We start from the raw sequence: 18,153 nt of genomic DNA, 5'->3' as shown, positions 1-18,153 counted from the left end.
AATATTATTAAGTACTTGTTATGTGCATGTTCATGTAGCATCCCAACAATCATTTATAATAATATTAAATATCATAATAAGAAAAAAACACTTCTAGACTACTTTATACATGTCAGGTACTGTTCTTTACATATTGTCCTTACTTAAGAAATATATTTAACTTTACAACAAAACAAGGAGTTAGATTATATTATTATCACCATTTTATAGATAAGAATATTGAGACACAGAGAAGTTAAATATCTTGCCCAAGGTCACCTAGAAGAAACTGGCTGAGGCGGGACTGAACCAGAACACCTGGTTTCAAAGTTCATACTCTTAACCACTATGCTATCCTGTGGCTTCATCATCACTGCCAATGAAAACATATCCCATGAATCTGAAGCAGTAATATACTTTGAGCCATATTTTAAACCTGGTACAATTAAATTGGTTAGAGAGCCCTCCTTTTCACATAATTCCCTCCAGATACTCTTTTGAGAGTTAAAGGGAGATTCTGCTTGATTACACATATACAAAACAGCATGAAAAGTTTGTTTGCTTTTCCATCTTTCTTATGTTCCCTCGTGTTCTCAGTCAGTCTCAGCATTCCACTCAGTGCTGATTCAGGTAACTTGGGGACCTAAGGCAGGTGCACTGGGAGCCATAGACCCTGGAGGGGTCCCAGGAGTGCACTTTGTGTCCATACCTAATGAAATTTAGTGGTTCTCTAAATCCATCTTGGCAGATAGTCATGATTCAGGGCCAATAAAATTCCAGAAAACCATCTCCAGTTTATAATCTCAAGTTTATGCAGCTCTTTTTATCCCAAGGGATACAGATATTGTGAAAAAGAAAAATGTAACTTTTTAATAATAAAAGGGGGCTTAAACAAAATTCTTAGACAATTACAAGAAGAGAAAAATGAACACTCATATATTTTAATAAATTAGAAAATTAAAAATACATCATTAAAAAGATGAAATACTATAAAAATGCAATAACTATATACTGAACTGAACCATAATTTCTTTAGGCATACCAATAATAACAAGATATTCTTGCCTATATATTTGTTGAATATTTGAAGGAAGACTGAAGGTAAACTTCTTCATTTATAACCCTTTCAAATCCAATAGTATTACAAAGCATAAGATGTCTAAGCCAATGAAAGTTTACCTGGCTTTCAGGTGAATTATTTGTTAGACAATTAAATCTAAACATCTGGGCCAAAGTGATGTTTCTTCTTGGGAGGGGTGTGTTCCAACCGCGTACTTCATGTGTTGTTCTTGAATCTTCTTTGGCAACAACTTTCTGACAAAAATAAGTATTCAGAATAACAGGGAAACTTCCATTGGGGATAATAAGCTTTTGCCTGGAAGGGGATAAAAAATACAAGTTTATTTGTGAAGCTGGATTCCCCTCATGTTCTTGCTAAATCAGGAATACAAAGAGCAATGACTTGCCTACTGTGGGCAGACAAAATCAAGCCAGCCCACTGAGCAACAGCTGCCCTCACATGCTCAAGAGTGACTGTCAATTGATCTATTTTCAAGTTTTCCATGAAACTTCTGTGTCAGGAGAGGGGCTAATGAAAGAAGGCCATCTAAATGCCTGGGATTGAGCTCCCTCAGGTCCTCCTACTCTGGTAGACCATGGCCTCATGGAGAAATGCAGGGAGTGAGCAAAGACTATCAACAGGCTCAAAGAATTACCCATTAAAATAAATGTTATTTACAAGCAAAACCATCATACATTCTGACGGCTTTAATCTTTCAAATAACTTACTATCAAATGCCTAAGGAATGCTTTCAGATGGACCACAGTCACTGAAATGCCTCATATTTAAGTAGAAAAACAGTCTGGGAATATTACAGACATACTTGCCTGGTTCCTCTGAGACATCTGATTTGAGAGGACTAACACTCATTCCTCAAAACAAGCAGTGTGCTGCTTAACATTAAGAAAAAAACGATGACTTCCACATCTGGGAAGATGGACTAGACATGTTTTTTCCTATTTCTTTCATTAAGTACAACTAAAATGCCTGACATTATATATAAAGTAAACATAGGAAGACACTGAAAGGTGGAGAGAAGACCAGCTAGGACTTAGGGTCCTTGGGACTTAAAGAACAAAAGTAATGAGTTCCTGGGTTTTCTCTTTGCCTCTTATATTCAGACTTAGAACTGAAGAGCCTGAAAATCTGGAAACAGTAATGGGTACAGACCAAAATAAAAAGCCCCTACAAAAGCTTATTCTTTTCAACCACAGGACTAGGAAAGGAGCTGCCTAGTGAGACAGAAAACTTAGAAAAACTGCTCTGCTCTAGGTTAATATCACAGAAAAACTGTTACCCACCTTCACACACAATAGCAAAGAGTGAATGGGGAAGCCCAGACTTCCACCTTCATCAGGTCGTAATGAGGTATCTCTATAGCCCAACTGGTGGGGGGCGGCGGGGGGGAGGTTATGAGACAGGTGGAATAGGGTGTTTAGGGCTTTCATCTCTGAGCTTGTAGTGAGTACCTGCCACATAAACACCATGACAGTGGAGACCACGTCGGGGGCCTGGACTTACACCCCCACTTGACATTAGTAATCCTCCGGCATAGAGTCAGAACAGGCCTAGCAGAATGTCAGGACTTTCCCCACTGCCCAGTGTTCTGAGGCCACCTTCTACTCTCCAGTCCTCCTGCAGTGTTGTCAGTGGAAGCCATGTGAGGAGCAGCAACAAAGCGCCCCCAGGCCAGAGTGATGTCAGTAGAAGCCTAGCAGAAGGCTGGAACTCACACCTGCCCAGCAGTAACAAGGAGTTTTTCCCCCTTCAGTATCAATGGAGGTCAAGTGTGAAATCTGAACTTCTACCTCCACGTAGCAGTAACAAGCCCCACTGCCAATTCTCCTCTCAGAGCAGTGTCAGACAAAGCCACGTACATAGACATAAATAAGATCCAAAGTCTCATGTTATAATACCCAAAATGTACTTGTTCCCATAAAAAAAAAATCACTTGTTATACTGAGAACCAGGAAAACAAATCTCAATTTGAATAATAAAAGGCAATAAATGACAATGCTGAGATGACACAATTTAGAATTATCTGTCGAAGATTCTATAGCAGCTATTATAAACATGCTTCAATGAACAATTACAAATGTAAACAAGACAGAAAACTAAAAAGTTCCAGCAAACAAATATACATCTTTGGCAAAGAAATAGTTTTTATGGAAATTTCAGAACTAAGAAATACAGTAATAAAAATTAAAAGAAACCTCAGAGAATGGGTTCAATAGTAGAATGGAGGGGACAGAGAAAAGAATCAGTAAACCTGAAGGTAAAATAATAGGCATTAGCCAATATGAACAAAGAAAACGTAGACTGAAAATACCATGAACAGAACTTCAAGATCTGTGGGAAGAAATGTAAGTGGAAAATATGTAAGTACACTAGGCTTTTCTATTTCTGTTGAGTTTTCAAAGTCTTTTTTGGATTTGAGGCAAAATTGTAACACTGTCTGATATGGTTCTCAGTGTATTCACAGGAAATATTTAAGACAATGATATTATAAATGAGGACAGTAAAAGAATTTAAGAAGATTTCTACACAAACTGGCAAAAGGTTGACCCAATAGACTGTTACAAGTTCTATGTATAAAATGTAATGCCCAGAGAAACCAATAAAATAGTTATAAAAAGAGATATGTACAAAAACATAGGTATAGCAAAATGAAATTCTAAAAAACATTCAAGTAAATCACATGAAGCCAGAGAAAGGAACACAGAAAGAACACAGAGAAAACAAAAAATAAAAAGGTAGATTTAGTCCTAACATATCAATGATTGCATTAAGTGTAAATGGTTTAAATACAGCAATTAAAAGACAGATTGGCAGAGTGGATTATAAAATAGGATCCATCCAAATGCTATCTACAAGAAATTCACTTCAAATATAAAGATACAGGTCAGATGAAAGTATAGGATTAGGAAAACTAGATTGTGTGAACATTACTGCAAATATAGTGGAGAAGGAATAACCACATGAAGCAGGATTCAGAGCAAAGAAAATTATCAGAGGAAGAGAGGAACATTAAATAATGATGGAAAGGGCAGTCCACCAAGATGATACAGCAATCTTAAATGTTTACACATCAAAAAAACGCAGGTTGAAATTCATGAAGCAAAAATTAATGAAACTTGAAGTATAAACCAACAAACACACAGTCAAAGTTGTAGACTACAACACCTCTCTCTCAATATTTCATAGAACAACTAGCCAGAATATCAGCATATGGCATGATTGCTCATGTAGAAAGTTACAAGGACTCAACAAAATAATGCCTCAAACAAATGAGTTCAGCAAGGTCATAACAAAACATGAAAGTCAATGTATTTCTATATACTATCAATGAACATGTGAACACCAAAACTAAAACCCAAAAAACCTTTGATATAAATCTAATTAATACAACATGCACATGACTTGTATGCTGAAGCTGCAAAACACTGATGAAATAAATCAAAGATCTTAACAAACAGAGAGACATACAATATTTATTGATGGAAAGACTCAATGTCATAAAGGTGCCAATTCTCCCCAAATGAATACATAGATTTAAAATAATTCTTATCAAACTCCCAGCAAGATTTTTTGCAGATATGCATAAGCTTACATGAGACATCAAGATGGCAAAATAGGAGGTACCTGCTCCCATTCCCGGACACCAAAAATAATCTGGCAGTCATTCGTGGCCTAACATTCCTTGTGGGAGCATGGGATTCAGGTAGAAGATTGCAAAAACCCTGGTAGAGTCTAAGACTGAGAAGGGCCATTTTGAGAATGCAGGCATATGCCAAGGTGGCAGACATGCCAATGGTGATACTGACTGTAGATCTTGAAACCACACTCATCCTTTTTTTAAACTGGGCTGCAAACCCCATTTGGCCTTTGTCTTTCCACCAGCACCATGTGCCAGGGAACCGAGGAGGAGCCACGCCTTCTTGTCCCTTTAATAACAGTCCTGCTGACCTCAATTCCAACTGTGGATCCCAGATCAGTTCATGGCTCAGCTCCCGCCAGGTTTGCAAACCATATTGTGATAATGGATGAATATCGAAAATATATAAAGACTACAACTCAATAGTAAACAACCCCAAATAACCTGATGAAAAAACAGGAAGAGGATCTGAAAGATATACTTCCAAAACAGTTAAACAAATGGCCAACAGGTATATGAAAATGGGTTCAACAAACCACAGTGAGATATCACCTCATAGTTGTTATAATGGCTATTATCAAAAAGATAAAAGTGTTTTTGAGGTATGAAGAAAAGGGAAGCTTGTACACTTTTGATGTGAATGCAAACCAGTGCAGTACAGAGCTTCATCGACAGATTTAAAACACAACTGCCATAGGGTCCAGTAATCCCACTTGGGAGAATATATCCAAAGGAAACAAAACCAGCATCTCAAAGAGATCTGCATTCCCACATTCACTGCAACATTAATCACAGTGGCCAAGATTTGGAAACAACCTGTTGACAGATTAAAAAAATGGCACATACACATTCACAAAATGGAATATTATTTAGCCATAAAAAGAAGGTAATCGTGCTATTTGCAATAGCATGGATGTGGATGAACCTGGAAGTCATTATGCTAAGTGAAATAAACCTGATACAGAAAGATATATACTATATAATCTCACTTCTATGTGGACCCTATAAAAGTTGAACTAGAAGCAGAGAGTAGAAGAACTGTGGTTGGTTCAAAATACTGGTAATCAGGATACTCACAGAAATGATTGAGTATGTATGCAAAATAAAGGAAGAAGTGAACGCTATGCAAAATGAATTAAAGAAAAATATACAGAGAGCCAACAGTGAAGGGAAGGAAACCATGGCTCAAATCAACAATTTAGGACAAAAGGAAGAGATAAACATTCAAATGAAATAGAATGAAGCAATAAGAATTAAAAAAAAATGAGGAGAGGCTTAGGAATCTCCAGGACAACTTTAAACATTCCAACATCCGAATCATAGGTGTGTCAGAAGGAGAAGTGGAAGAGCAAGAAATTGAAAACTTATTTGAAAAATTACTGAAAGAAAACTTCCCCAATCTGACAAAGGAAGTATACCTACAAGTCCAGGAAGCTCAGAAAGTCCCAAAGAAGTTGGATCCAAAGAGGAATATGTCAAGACGCATCAGAATTAAATTGCCAGAGATTAAATATAAGGAGAGAACCTTAAAAACAGCAAGAGAAAAGGAGAGAGTTACCTACAAAGAAGTTCCCATTAGATTACCAGCTGACTGCTCCAAAGAAACCTTACAGGCAAGAAGGGGCTGGAAAGAAGTATTTAAAGTCATAAAAGGCAAGGACCTACACTCAAGATTATTCTATCAAGATTACTAAATATTGTCATTTAGGATGGAAGGGCAGATAAAGTGTTTCCCAGATAAGGCCAAGTTAAAGGAGTTCATCATCACCAAGCCCTTAGTATATGAAATGTTAAATGGACTTAGAAAAAGAAGGTCAAAACTATGAACAGTAAAATGACAACAACCTCACAACTATCAACTGAACCTAAAAAACAAAAACAAAAGCAAACTAAGCAAACACGTAGAACAGGAACAGAGTCACAGAAATGGAGATCACATGGAGAGTTATCAGCAGTGAAGGGGTGGAGGAGAGTGAATGGGGGAAAAGTTACAGGGAATAATAAGTATAGTTGGTAGGTACAAAATTGACAGGGGGAGGTTAAGAATAAATAGTACAGGAAATGGAAAAGCCAAAGAACTTATCTGTATGACCCATGGACATGAACTAAGGCAGGGAATGCTAGAGGGTATGTGGGTACCAAGCAAAGAGGGATAAATGGAAGAAAAAAATGGGACAATTGTAACAGCATAATCAATAAAATATACTTAAAAAGTCCTTTATCATAAAACATGGTTTTTAACTTTATTCAAATTGAATTCATAATACTATGACTTCCCTACATATACATAAGGAAGGAGTATAGTAAAATTAACAAATACTAAACTGTATTTATAATTTATCATTCTTAGTCTGTGCTTTTTAAAAACAGTACATGCACCTAACATATGTGCTGACTCTTTGGTTTATTAGTTGCAATGTATAATGCAACAAAGTACAAAAAGCAGGGAATCTTTTTAGCTATAAAAATATAACTCTTAGTTTCAAATGGGGGAAATAAATTTAGCTGACAGGTTTCCTCAGAAGATAGAAAACTAAGTGATGCAGCTGAAATAAACAATGTCTTTAATTAAGTGTTTATAAAGTAATAAAGTTACAGTAAGGTAACATTAATTTATTATTGGAGAAACAAAAATATTTTAAATTTAGTGTAGCTTAAGTGTGTATGTCTTCACAGCCTAAAGTAGTGTACAGGAATTTCCTTGGCCTTCACATTCACTTACCACTCACTTGCTGACTCACTCAGGGCAACTTCCAATCCTGCAAGTCCCATTCATGTTAAGTGCTATACTGGTGAACCATTTTACAAACTCTTTTATACTGTATTTTACTGTATCTTTTTATATGTTTAGATATTAGCTACACAATTACCATTGTGTTAAAACTGCCTATAGTATTTAGTATAGTACCATGCTATACAGGTTTGTAGCCTCGGACTAATAGGCTATCCCATATAGCTTAGGTGTATACTAGTTAGGTTTGTGTAAGCACACTCAATGACGTTTGCACAATGACAAAATCACCTAACAATGCATTTCTCAGAATGTGTCCCCATCCTTAAGCGACCATGACTATAGTGTAACTTGGGAGCATACCTCATGTTCGATCTGAATGCATGTATGGTTCAAGTCATCATTAAAGCTGCAGTGAAAATTTTTACGAAGCAGCTCTTTTATGTCTGGCATCCTGCTAAACACTCTGCATGCTTCACCTCAGTGAACCATTAACTCCATACTACAAAGTACGTGCTACTAATTTCACAAGTTTAAAGTCAAGGAAAGTGAAGTGAGACAGAGTTATTTACTAAGATTATAAAGTCAGAAATAGAGAAGCTGGGTTTGATCTAACTCTGCCTTAAGCTATCTAATATCTAGAAAGGACTCCCTCTAGGCTAAAGAATTGACTCAGTTTCATTTTACAGCAAGGCGTCTAGAGGGACTACTTAAATTGAAGTGCTTATTTCTTTGAAGAAAAATGCTTGTAGATACTAATTCTTAAAGTGGTAATGTGGGACTAGCTGTGGATTAAAGAATAGATTGATTATCTCAAGTTACACAGAAAGACAGGACAGAAGTACAGAAAAATAAAAGGTTTTTTTTGATCATGAAAGTCATAAATAGCCATTATTGATAACTAGGGAAAATCAGAAAAGTAGGAAAAAAATGAGTAGTTGGCAGACAGCCATAATGAACATGTTGGCGTAATTCTGGTGTAATATGTAAAAGCAATTCCACTGAGTTTCTTGGACTTTTGTCCCTGAGCAAACCCAGGAGATTTTTGCTAACTGCCTATACAGTTTGAACTATTTGGCTGAAACTAAGGCTTTTCAGGAAACTGAGAATCCCAAGAGAACTGCCAGATGTAAGAAGACAGCAGCAAGTTGGAGAGGAAAAGGATAAGCTTGGTGGCCTGGCACCTAAAGACACAAGAATGGAACTGTAAGTAGCTAACTTGAGGACTTCTAAAAAAGTGCTGCGACCTAGGAATCTTTTTTACCTCTTTAAGGCCAAGCTACTTTTATTTTTCTTTTGTTTCATACAGCTAATTGTTTATAGGAATACTCCATGATAAACTAGACAAACTAGAGAAACAAACATGAACAAACATTCCTCAAAGACTCAAACAAACCACGTCAGCAACAACCACAAAAGATATTAAAAGCTACAGATAAGGGTCAGATACTGCACAAGATACACAAGTGCATATTTTACTGGCTTGTTAGAAGGTTAACATGGAATTCAAACTGGGTTTCTAAAGACAACAATCATCTACAAGTTCTGAGTGTAACCTTAATTTGCCCATTATCTACTGGTATCTCACTGGAATTAAGACATTGCAGGATGCTTCCTCACTGGGGGAAAATAATTTGTGTTTAATTGCAGCTATGCAAATGCTCATGACATACTATTTGCATTTGCATGATATAAACACTTGTATTAAAGTTATAGAAAGACTTCTGTCTGTTCTTAAGAATATTAGAACTGCACCCACAACAGCACTTTCCTGCAACAGAAGCATTAAAGTATAAAACTGGCCTCTTTAAACTAATTAAAGAACTCAAAAGTTTGTTACATATCTAAAAAGATCTTAGGTGTCTATTAATACACCAGAGGTGTTCAAACAGAGATGACTCTATAAAATGATGGCCAAAAACATAAGTGAAGAATTTAAAACTTAGCCATGTAGAGTTACACCCAGGCTATATAGGAAGAGTGAAGCCAACTCTACTTTCTGCCCATTGGCTATTTATAATTTAACACAGTAACAATGAGGCAGCTTAGCTTGTTTTGAAAAATGAGAAATATATATATATATCTATATCAAAGAGTGTACAACCAGCTTTTGACTTGCCTCCAATTCAGGAAATAACTGAACACTTGTACAGATTAGCATGAAAAATATTATCCTTCACTGTATGTCATTTGTAATCCTCCTGTGATTGTCTTTTTTTGGCAAGTTTAGAACAGAGGAGCAGTAGCTGGCTTGGATAGGTACCTTCTTCTCTAAGAAGATATAAAGACTTATGTCTCAGTGTTCAGGAATGTTTTTCTAATCTATTGAGACTTGCTTATACCCAAACACCCAGAGTTCCCTCCTTTCTCCTCATCCCTCTCATTCTCCCCACTCCAGCGGGACATATATATGTCCATAGCATCTGGGCTTGTATTAAATGTAGTTAAGGAGAACTGAAGTTCAATTATAGTAAACTGTTAGAATGCATTAGTATGAAACAGACTTTGGGAGCTGGCCTGGGAAAGGAGCAATGATTTCTATCACTGGTCTTAGGGCAAATGCAGTCTAAGTTCCAAGAAAGAAACTTTTGGGAAACCACCCATTCATAGTTTAGGGGCGTGTTCTTTCGGGAGGAAAATAAAAAGTAGCAAAGTCAGGAATGTGCAAGCAATCTAATTTTAAGTAACTAAGCTTTATTCCTACCACTGTAATTATGTCTGACAACTTGTAGTCCTAAACACTCACATGTAAGTTTAAATTACACCATGTAGTATAGGCATTGTTTATGACAAACCACAGGCCTTCATTCTTCAAGTAATATAAAGGATAGATATGCTACTGTAATTCACATGTTTTCCAGAAAACAAAAATCAGGAATTTTTCAGCCCAAATATACATGTATCAAATGACATTTCTGGCTTGGGAGGTGCTGCTCATCCTGCAGTTAGAGCTCGAGATCATACCCTGCATCTCCCCAGGAAAATGAGGCCAATGAGTGGGCAGAGTGGGTGGAGGCAGGCTGGGAATCATGGCAAGCTAAACCAGTGACTCAGAAAAATACACACCCATCCAGCCCCAACTCAAAATCCATCTGAGGTCATCCTGTCTTCAGATCACATGGCTCTATGCTTGAGGTCACTAGGCCTACAGATTAGTTTTCATTAGCTGTCTTCGCTTTGGCCCAGCAAAGATAGAAAGCTGTCCCTGGCTGACAATAGGCAATATAACAGGAGTGAGTATGGTCTTCACAAAGCTTTAGGAAGTGGGTACCTTTGTAGGGTTGCATAAAACTGATTCTAATTCCTGAGCCATCTCTACTTGTCTAAGAATTCTGCTTCTGTTATTTTATTCAGCTCTCATAACAACCATGTCAGGTGGATAGGGTACTGTTAACATTCTTACTTAACAGACGAGAGTTGTCCATGATTGCTTTGTTGTGACACTGTCATGTTCTTGCTATACTGTGGTTTTTTACCAAAGGCAGTGAAAACTGAAATGCACAGCATGCCTTGATACCCAGTCCTTCAAGAATGTCTCACTGTGTGCTGACAGGAGAAAGGCTATATACCAGTGATTCTCAACTGGTGTGCCACAAGAATTTTTAAAACATGCCATACCCAACTATTTAGTCAGTGGCACTGACCTGTTTTCCTTTAGGCTGTCAAAATAAGTTATAATAGCCAAGACAATTGCTGCCTTGTTTGACTGAATCAAAATTATAATTTTTTCCGTCAGGTCAGCAAAAGTATATTTTTTGGTATGCTGCCAAATTTTAGCAATTTGCTTATGCATGCCATGAGATGAAAAAGGTTGAAAACTGCTGCTATATAAGGAAAACCACAGTCTGTCTTCATGAGGGACGCTACTAAGTCCAAAGAATAAACATGCCCTGACAACCAATCCTAACCATTATCATCTCCATTAAGATGCAGTCTGCACAGGAGGGACTCTGAGTTTGATGATACTCTAGCTGGCAAAAGTACAAAGATAAAATAAAAAAAATATATATATCATGTTACTAAATTGTTGATGGAAGAAATGGAAGGTTATTAGACAACATCATTATAGGCGAGTGTCCATCTACCCACTTCCTTCTGCAGAATGTGCCTATTTCCTCAATGAGATTTTAGTATGTGAGGGACTGGAATTACATCTTGTACTTTTTTTTTCACCTAAGGTAATATGCAGTAAGTGGTAGGCACACGGTAGGTACCAATAGATATATGTTGAAAAAATTTTTCTTACTTTCTTCAAAAAGCTATTCTTATCCTGGAATGCTTATTTTACAAAATGGAATGCAACTGTTAGATTAATTTCTAACATGTTTTCTAATTTTTTCCTATACAGCTTCTAAAATCTGTGCTCTAGGATAATAAAAAAATGATTCTGCATGCAGAGTAGGAAAAAGGAATTACCGTATTTTGCCGTGTATAAAATGTTCACTTTTTGGCCCAAATTTTTGAAGGAAAAATAAGGAAGTGCATTAAACATGGGTAGTACTAATTCTGTATCTATATAAATGTTTTTAATTCTTTTATTTATGTTTATGTGTTAAAAATGTAACTCCAGGACATAATCTTAGCAGTGGAATTGCTGGGTCAAAAGGCAGTTCTATTTTTAGTTTTCTGAGGGAATTCCATACTACTGTTTCCCACAGTGGCTGCACCAGTTTGCATTCCCACCAACAACGTACTAGGGTTCCCTTTTCTCCACAACCTCATCAGCACTTCCTGTTTGTTGATTTATTTATGCTGGCTATTCTGACTGGTATGAAGTGGTATCTCACTGTGGTTTTAATTTGCATCTCTCTGAAGGCTAGTGATGCTAAGCATCCCTTCACATGAGTTAGGGCCCTGTGTTATGTCCTCCTAAGAACCCTGAAACACCAATTCAAAAGAACCTATGTACCCAAATGTTCGTATCAGCACAGTTTTTTACAACAGCCAAGTGCTGGAAGCAACCTAAGTGCTCATTAGTAAATGAGTGGATCAAAAAACCATGGTACATTTATACAATGGAATACTATGCAGCAAAAAAGAAAAGAGAGAGAGAAAGAGAGGGAGGGAGAGAAAGGAAAGAAGGAAGTAAGGGGGGGGGAGGGAGGGAGGAAGGAAGGAAGGAAGGAAGTCCTACTCTTCAAGTCAGCATGGGTGGAACTGGAGAGCATTATGTTAAGTGAAAGAAGCCAGTCGGTGAAAGACAAATACTCTATGATCTCACCTATAAGTGGAAATTAATCAACATAACAAGCAAGCAAAGTATAACCAAAGACATTGAAAGAAAGAACAAACTGACAGTAACCAGAGGAGGAGGGGAAGGGGATAATAGGGAAGAGACGTGGAAAGGTCATCAAGGAACATGTATGGAAGACACATAGACAGGGCCAAGGGGGATGAGATCAGGGGTGGGAAGTGGGGATGCATGGGGCCGGGGGAGCGGTAGGGGAAACTGGAGACAACAGCACTTAAATCACATAAAAATAAATAAAAATTCAATATGTAAAAACCAAAGAAAAGATAATATGGAATTAATAAAAATAAAGAAAATAATGTTAAAAAAAGTATAACTCTAGAAAGCAGTAATAATGCTTATCCATATGCAAAATAATACCCTGGAATACGATAATCAGTTTTGTTTCTAAATATAAATAAATAACTAAATAATTGAACTTAAAAATTAAGGTAAGATTTTTTTCCCTGAAAGTTTGGGCCCAAAACATGGGTGTACATTATACACAGGAGCGCATTATACATGGCAAAATACGGTAATCAAAGCAAAGCAGAGATGAAAGGTATAATAAAATAAGACTGATGATACTTGTTTACTTATAAGTACTCTAGATTATATCATGACTTCCAAAGATTTAGGGGAAGAAACCATTTATCCATTGTTTTTAGACTAAGAGCTGGAAGATAGGAACCTGATGTTTCTGAATGATCAAAATTATGGAACACATGCATTTGAAATTTAACCTGCATATGATATTTAAACACAGAGGGTAGTTAGGATATTTCGATGCACGGATTAGATTTCCAATTGTTTCTTAAAATAATGTTGTTTTATTTATTTTTTCATTTTACTTAACTTTTAAGGGGGGTAGGGAGGGAGAAAGAGGAGAGAAACATCAATGTGTGGTTTCCTCTCAAGCGCCCCCTACTGGGGACCTGGTTTGCAACCGAGTCATGTGCCCTGACTAGGAATCAAACCAGTGGCCTTTCATTTTGCAGGCTGGCACTCAATCCACTGAGCCACACCAAGCAAGGTTCTTAGAGTAATTTTAATTATTTTAATAATTAGTCTGTTCTCCATTTTTACATTTTTTCTAAAAGTGATAGTGTAAAACATCAAATATTTACATTATTCTATTTTCTTCCCCTCTTTATATTAATGTGCACAGCAGATCTAATCAATGTATATTTAATTATCAATTTTACTTAATCTATATATTTCATGTGCCATTAGTCTATACTTTAAATTATTTGGTTTTAAGGCAAAAACTACGCTTGTCTTTTGATTAACGTAAAATTAATAGGAAAATATCCAAACATTTGGAAACCAGTCAAAGTGAAAGTCTCAAGAGAAACTGAAAACTGTGCTCTACTGGTGAAAATCAATATACTACACATCAAAATTGGTGGGATATTCCTAAAGCAGTGCTGAGAGGAAATTTTATAGCAGTAAACGAATGCCTAAGTTTCAAATCAACTAAAAAAAACCTAAGCTTCCTCCTCAACGACCTACAAAAAGAGCAAAATATATGCAAACAGGCAGAGAAAAAGAAGACCTGAAAACCAGTAAAGTTATAAGTTTGGCTTTTTAAAAAGATTCAACATATAAGTGAGATCATATGGGATGACTTTCTCTGTCTTACCATAATGACTTCGAGGTCCACTCATACTATTGCAAATGTCAGGATTTCATTCTTTTTTATTATGTGTGTGTGTGTGTGTGTGTGTGTGTGTGTGTGTGTGTGTGTGTGTGTATGTGTGCGCGCGCGCGCACGTGTGTACTGGGGATATGTAGCAAGGGATATGTTCTTTATATATATATATATGTTCTTTTTAAAGTATATTATATGGATTATGCTAATACAGTTGCCCCAATATTTTCCCCTTTGCTCCTCCTCCACCCAGCACTCTCACTCCCTCAGGGAATCCCCACACCATGGATCATGTCCATGGGTCATGCCTGCAAGTTCTTTGGCTACTCCATTTCCTAAACTGAATTTTGCATCCCTGTAGCTATTCTGTAACTACCCATTTGTACTTTTTAATCCCCTTACCTTTTCACTCAACCCCCCACAATCCCCTCCCATCTGGCAACTATTGAAATGGTCTCCATATCCATGATTCTGTCTCTGTTCTTCCTGCCTGGTTTGTTTTTTAAAGATTCACTTATTGATAGATACGTATTTTTTGTTATTGTTCATGGTTTTGATCTTCTTTTTCTTAAATAAGTCCCTTCAACATTTCATATAATACTGGTTTGGTGATGATGAACTTCTTTAGTTTTTTCTTGTCTGGGCAGCTCTATCTGCCCTTCCATTCTAAATGATCGTTTTGCTGGTTAGAGCAATCTTAGATGTAAGTCCCTGCTTTTCATGACTCTGAATATTTCCTGCCAATCCCTTCTAGCCTGCAAAGTTTCTTTTGAGAAGAAAACTGCTGACAGTCTTATGGGAACTCCCATGTAGGTAACTAACTTCTTTTCAGTTGCTGCTTTTAAGATTCTCTCTTTAACGTTTGATATTTTAATTATAGTATGTCTTGGAGTGGGCCTCTTTGCATTCATCTTGTTTGGGAATCTCTGCTTTCAGGACTTGCATGCCCATTTCCTTAACCAAATTAGGGAAGCTTTCTTTCATTATTTTTTCAAATAGATTTCCAATTTCTTGCTCTTTCTCTTCTTCTAGCACCCCTATGATGCGAATGTTGGATCTTTTGAAGTTGTCCCAGAGTCTGCGTACACTATCCTCATTTTTTGTTTTGGATTCTTTTTCCTTCTTGTTGTTCTGATTGGTTGTTTCTTGCTTCCTTATGTTCCAAACCCTTTATTTGATTCTCGGCTTCATCCACTCTACTATTGTTTCCCTATATATTGTTCTTTATTTCAATTAGTGTATCCTTCATTTCTTGCTGGCTCTTTTTTATTTTGCTGAGGTCCTAAGTTTCTTGAGCATCCTTATAACTAGTGTTTTGAACTCTGCATCTGATAGGTTGCTTATCTCCATTTTGTTTAGCTCTTTTTCCGGAGTTTTCAACTGTTCTTTCATTTGCGCCATGTTTCTTTGTCTCCTTGTTCTGGCAGACTCCCTGTGTTTGTTTCTATGTATTAGGTAGAGCTGCTATGACTCCCTGTCTTGGTAGTGTGGTCTAGTGTAGTATGTGTCCTGTAGGGTCTAGCGACACAGTCTCTCCTAACACCCAAGTGGGCTACTCAAAGTGTGCCCTTCATGTGGGCTGAATACAACCTCCTCTTGCAGTTGAGCCTGGTTGCTGCTGGCAGATCAATGGGAGGGAATTACCCAGGTCAGTCAGCTGCAAGGACTGGCTGTGAACACTGACCACCAACCTCCGTCCTCCATGGAGGATCAGCTGTGGAGGGGCAGGGTGGTGGTGCTCCAACATGTTCTGTAGTTGTCCACTGGGTGTGCAAGCTCTGGGATTTCCTGGGTGGTGCAGGCCAAGGTCAGTCCCATCCTGTGTTTCACCCAGGCCACCCTGCCTGAGCGCTAAAGCAATGTGAGGTGGCTGTTCCTTGTGTTGGACTTGCATATATCTCTTCTTATCCATTCATTCTTCAATGGACCCTTAGAATGTTTTCCACATACAGCTATTGTAAATAATGCTTCAGTGAACATGAGGGTGTGGATATCTTTTCAAATTAATATTTTTTTGTTTCCTCAGGTGAATACCCAGAAGGGGGATCGCTGGATTATATAGTAGTACTATTTTTAATTGTTTGGAGAACCTCCATACTATTTTCCATAGTGGCTGCACCAATTTACATTCCACCAACAATGCCGTCTTTATTTTTCATTTGTCTTTATAAAGTGGACTTCTTATAGACAACATATAGATGGGTTTTAACTGGTGAATCAGATCACTGTTTCAAGTGATTACTGATATAGTAGGATTAATATTTACTACATTAGTTACTGTTTTCTATTTGTTGCTCTTGTTCTTTGTTTCTATTATTTTCTTACACTATTTCTGCCTTTTGTGGTTTTAATTGGGTATTTTATTTTTCTTTTCTCTTAGCATATCAATTATACCTCCTTTAAAAACTTTTTTTAGTGATTGCTCTTGAATTTGAAATATATACTTCCAAATAATTCAATCTACTTTACACTAGACTGCCTTACTTCATGGATAACGCACATACTTTATAACAAAATATTCCCAAGTCATCATTCCCGTCCCTTATAACACTGCTGCCATTCATTTCCCTCATGTGTAAGTTAAAATTGCAAAATACATTGTTGCTACTATTATTCTGAACAGTTACCTTGTAGATCTATTACGATATACTTCCTTTAATCTTCATTTGTTCCTTCTCTATGTTCTTCCTTTCTTTATGTAGATCCTAGTTTCTGACCTGTATCATTTTCCATCTTCTAAAGAATTTAACAATTCTTACAAGGCATTTCTACTGTTGAGAAATTCCTTAAGATTTTGTTTGTTTCAGGTAATATTTCTCTTTTCGTACTAGATTAGGATTCAAGATTGGTGAGTTTTTTTTTCTTTTAATACTTTAAATATTCCATTACACCCTCTTCCTGCTTGCATGGTTTCCAAAGAGAGTCTGATGCAGTTCTTATCCTTGCTTCTCCCCCTCCTTAGGCTTCTTTCAATGTGTTTTCCTTTTTTAAAAAAATTAAGTTTATTGAGGTGACACTGGTTTCAAATTATATAGGTTTCAAGCGTACAATTCTATAACATATTATCTGTATATTGTACTGTGTGTTTACCACTCAAAGTCAAATCTTCTGTTGTTACCTCTATTGCAGCAGTCCTCAATCTTTTTGGCACCATGGACTGGTTTTATGGAAGATGAGCAGCGTGGGGCAGGAGGGTAACAGGAGGTGGAGCTCAGGGTAGTTTTGCTTGTGGCCCAGTTCCTAACAGGCTTCAGACCATTACTGGTCCATGGCCCGGGGGTTGGGGACCCCTGATCTATTTGACCCTGTTTACTTTTTACCATCTTCCCCCCACCCCTCTTTCCCTCTGGCAACCACCAAACTGTTGTCTGTGTCTGACTTCTTGTTTTATTTGTTCATTTGTTGATTTCAGTTTTATGTCCCACAAATATGTGAAATCATATGGTTTTTGACTTTTTCTGTCTGACTTAATTTCACTTCACAAAATATTCTCAAGACTCATCTATGTTGTTGCAAATGGCAGTATTTTATCTTTTCTTACAGGCTGAGTAGTATTCCATTGTATAAATGTACCACATCTTTATCCAATCATCTGTCAAAGGGAAACTTCAGCTGTTTCCATGTCTTGGGCACTGCGAATAATGCTGCAAAGAACGAAGAGGTACATATATTTTACAGATCAACATTTTTAACCCCTCCAAACTTATTTGTTTTGTTGATGATTGCCATTTTAACAGATTTGAGGTAGCATTTCATTGCAGTTTTGGTTTGTGTTTCCCCAATAGCTAGTGAAGTTGAGTATCTTTTCATGTATCTGTTGGCCATTTGTATGTCTTCTTGGGAGAAG

General features: G+C 37.0%; 1 protein-coding gene across 1 annotated transcript in view; it reads right to left on the bottom strand.

Annotated features, from left to right (window-relative positions):
• The window catches only part of SPIDR (scaffold protein involved in DNA repair), a 390,408-nt gene that overhangs the window by 132,058 nt on the left and 240,197 nt on the right, over window positions 1-18,153 (bottom strand). The window contains exon 9 of the mRNA XM_054595226.1: window positions 1,159-1,354. Coding sequence (XP_054451201.1) covers window positions 1,159-1,354 — 196 coding nt within the window. The remainder of the gene's footprint in view (window positions 1-1,158; window positions 1,355-18,153) is intronic.

The sequence above is a fragment of the Pteronotus mesoamericanus genome, unplaced genomic scaffold, assembly GCF_021234165.1.
Source record: "Pteronotus mesoamericanus isolate MK-2021 breed Mesoamerican mustached bat unplaced genomic scaffold, CSHL_Meso_final scaffold_54, whole genome shotgun sequence".
Classification (NCBI taxonomy): domain Eukaryota; kingdom Metazoa; phylum Chordata; class Mammalia; order Chiroptera; family Mormoopidae; genus Pteronotus; species Pteronotus mesoamericanus.
The sequence above is the reverse complement of the archived record's forward strand: the minus strand, read 5'-3'. Positions and strand labels throughout refer to the sequence as shown.